Source organism: Limulus polyphemus, unplaced genomic scaffold (assembly GCF_000517525.1).
Source record: "Limulus polyphemus unplaced genomic scaffold, Limulus_polyphemus-2.1.2 Scaffold4318, whole genome shotgun sequence".
Lineage (NCBI taxonomy): Eukaryota > Metazoa > Arthropoda > Merostomata > Xiphosura > Limulidae > Limulus > Limulus polyphemus.
The window spans coordinates 11,796-13,920 of NW_013669928.1; the positions used below are offsets into that span (position 1 = coordinate 11,796).

Sequence of the window (2,125 nt, forward strand, 5' to 3'; positions counted from 1 at the left end):
CTGTAGATAAGTTGATATCATAATCTATTATGTAGATAAGTTGATTCATCATCTATTCTATAGATAAGTTGATGTCATCATCTATTCTATACATAAGTTGATATCATCATCTGTTTTGTAGATAAGTTGATATCATCATCTATTCTGTAAATAAGTTGATATCATCATCTATTCTGTAGATAAGTTGATGTCATCATCTATTCTGTAGATAAGTTGATGTCATCATCTATTCTGTAGATAAGTTGATGTCATCATCTATTCTGTAGATAAGTTTAGCTCATCATCTATTCTGTAGATAAGTTTAGCTCATCATCTATTATGTAGATAAGTTGATGTCATCATCTATTCTGTAGATAAGTTGATATCATCATCTATTCTATAGATAAGTTTAGCTCATCATCTATTCTGTAGATAAGTTTAGCTCATCATCTATTATGTAGATAAGTTGATGTCATCATCTATTCTGTAGATAAGTTGATGTCATCATCTATTTTGTAGATAAGTTGATGCCATCATCTATTCTGTAGATAAGTTGATATCATCATCTATTTTGTAGATAAGTTGATGTCATCATCTATTTAAGAGTCACTAATCTTCTTTTAAACTGTAGGGTTTGCGAGCCGTCGGTGTAATAGTGACGGTCATTGGGCATCTCGAGAACTTCAAGAGTCGGACACGTCAGGAATTGGCTGGACCAACTACTCGGCTTGTTTCACCGACCAAGTCCGTTATCTTCTAAATAAACTACATAGTACTTCTAAAGAAGATGTAGAGGTAAAGAGGAAACGAATATTATTTGAATTTCCCATCAACCGGAATATTTTCATTTCCTGTGATGAATATAAAATGATAAATTTTATCTTTAAGGACTTATTACAACGTTATTAATATTCGTCTTCTTTTTGAAATGATCATTCTCAGTGTAATATCCGACAAAATGTCTGATAGATACATTCGCGTGTTTAACAAACATAAAGCGAAATAAAATAACTTTGTTACTTTCAGAGGAAACTCCAACTTGCTGAAGGAACCCGTATAATGGAGATGACAGGTCTCCTCATATCGTTGGTGGCGCTGCTGGTATCCATCTTGATCTTTGCACGGTTCCGGTAAGGGTAAATGTTACTAAAGATGGACAAACTTAGAATAATACGAGTCTTTTAATTGGATGAATATAAAACAATAAAAGGTTAGCAAGCTAGTTAACATACCAAATAACGTATTTTTCTCCTGATTAATGTTTAAAGAGTGTTCTCACGCTCCTAACTTTATTCTACGACTACATCAATTTTCTGATTCTTGAATACATACGGGTTTTTTTAATGTCAAATACGAAGTCGTCTTCTGATTTGTAGAATTCTGTGTATCAAAGTACTTGTGTTATTTCATTGTTATTGTTGAGCAGTTTGGTGAAACTGAGAAGCAGTTAATATTTTAAATTTCATGCTCAATAACCAGGACTTATATGAAACAGAAAAATTACGCATCCTATTGAAATTTATAGTTTGTAAGAAAGAGTTAGAATAGTTAAGTTTCTGTTGGTTGTAAGAAGGAGTTACAACAGTAACTTTCTGTTGTTTATCATGCTCACTAATAAGGTGTTATGTGGAACAGTGGATATTGTAATTGTGATATTTTAAGTATCAGAATCTAGCAGTTATATTGAATATTCAGAATTCGTATAAACGTTACTCTACTGGTCAGTCATATTGTGTAGCATGCTTCAATCGGTTGTAGGTGGAATATATGGTTATGTCTGTCCTGAGTCAGTTGTAGGATGTATAGATACGGCTATTTTGTCCCGAGTCAGTTGTAGGAAGTATAGAAATGGCTATGTCTGTCCTGAGTCAGTTGTAGGATGTATAGTAATGGCTATGTTTGTCTTGAGCCAGTTGTAGGATGTATAGATACGGCTATGTTTGTCTTCATCCAGTTGTAGGATGTATAGAAATGGCTATGTCTGTCTTCAGCCAGTTGTAGGATGTATAGATATGGCTATGTTTGTCTTGAGCCAGTTGTAGGATGTATAGAAATGGCTATGTCTGTCTTGAGCCAGTTGTAGGATGTATAGATACGGCTATGTTTGTCTTGAGCCAGTTGTAGGATGTATAGAAATGGCTATGTC

General features: G+C 33.6%; 1 protein-coding gene across 1 annotated transcript in view; it reads left to right on the plus strand.

The window, feature by feature from the left end:
- Nucleotides 1-633: 633 nt before the first annotated feature.
- LOC106470952 (PDF receptor-like) overlaps nucleotides 634-2,125 on the plus strand; it is a 23,663-nt gene continuing 22,171 nt past the window's right edge. Inside the window, exons 1-2 of the mRNA XM_022399593.1 lie at nucleotides 634-774; nucleotides 1,006-1,109. Of these exons, the coding sequence (XP_022255301.1) occupies nucleotides 1,039-1,109 (71 nt within the window). The 5' untranslated portion in view covers nucleotides 634-774; nucleotides 1,006-1,038. The remainder of the gene's footprint in view (nucleotides 775-1,005; nucleotides 1,110-2,125) is intronic.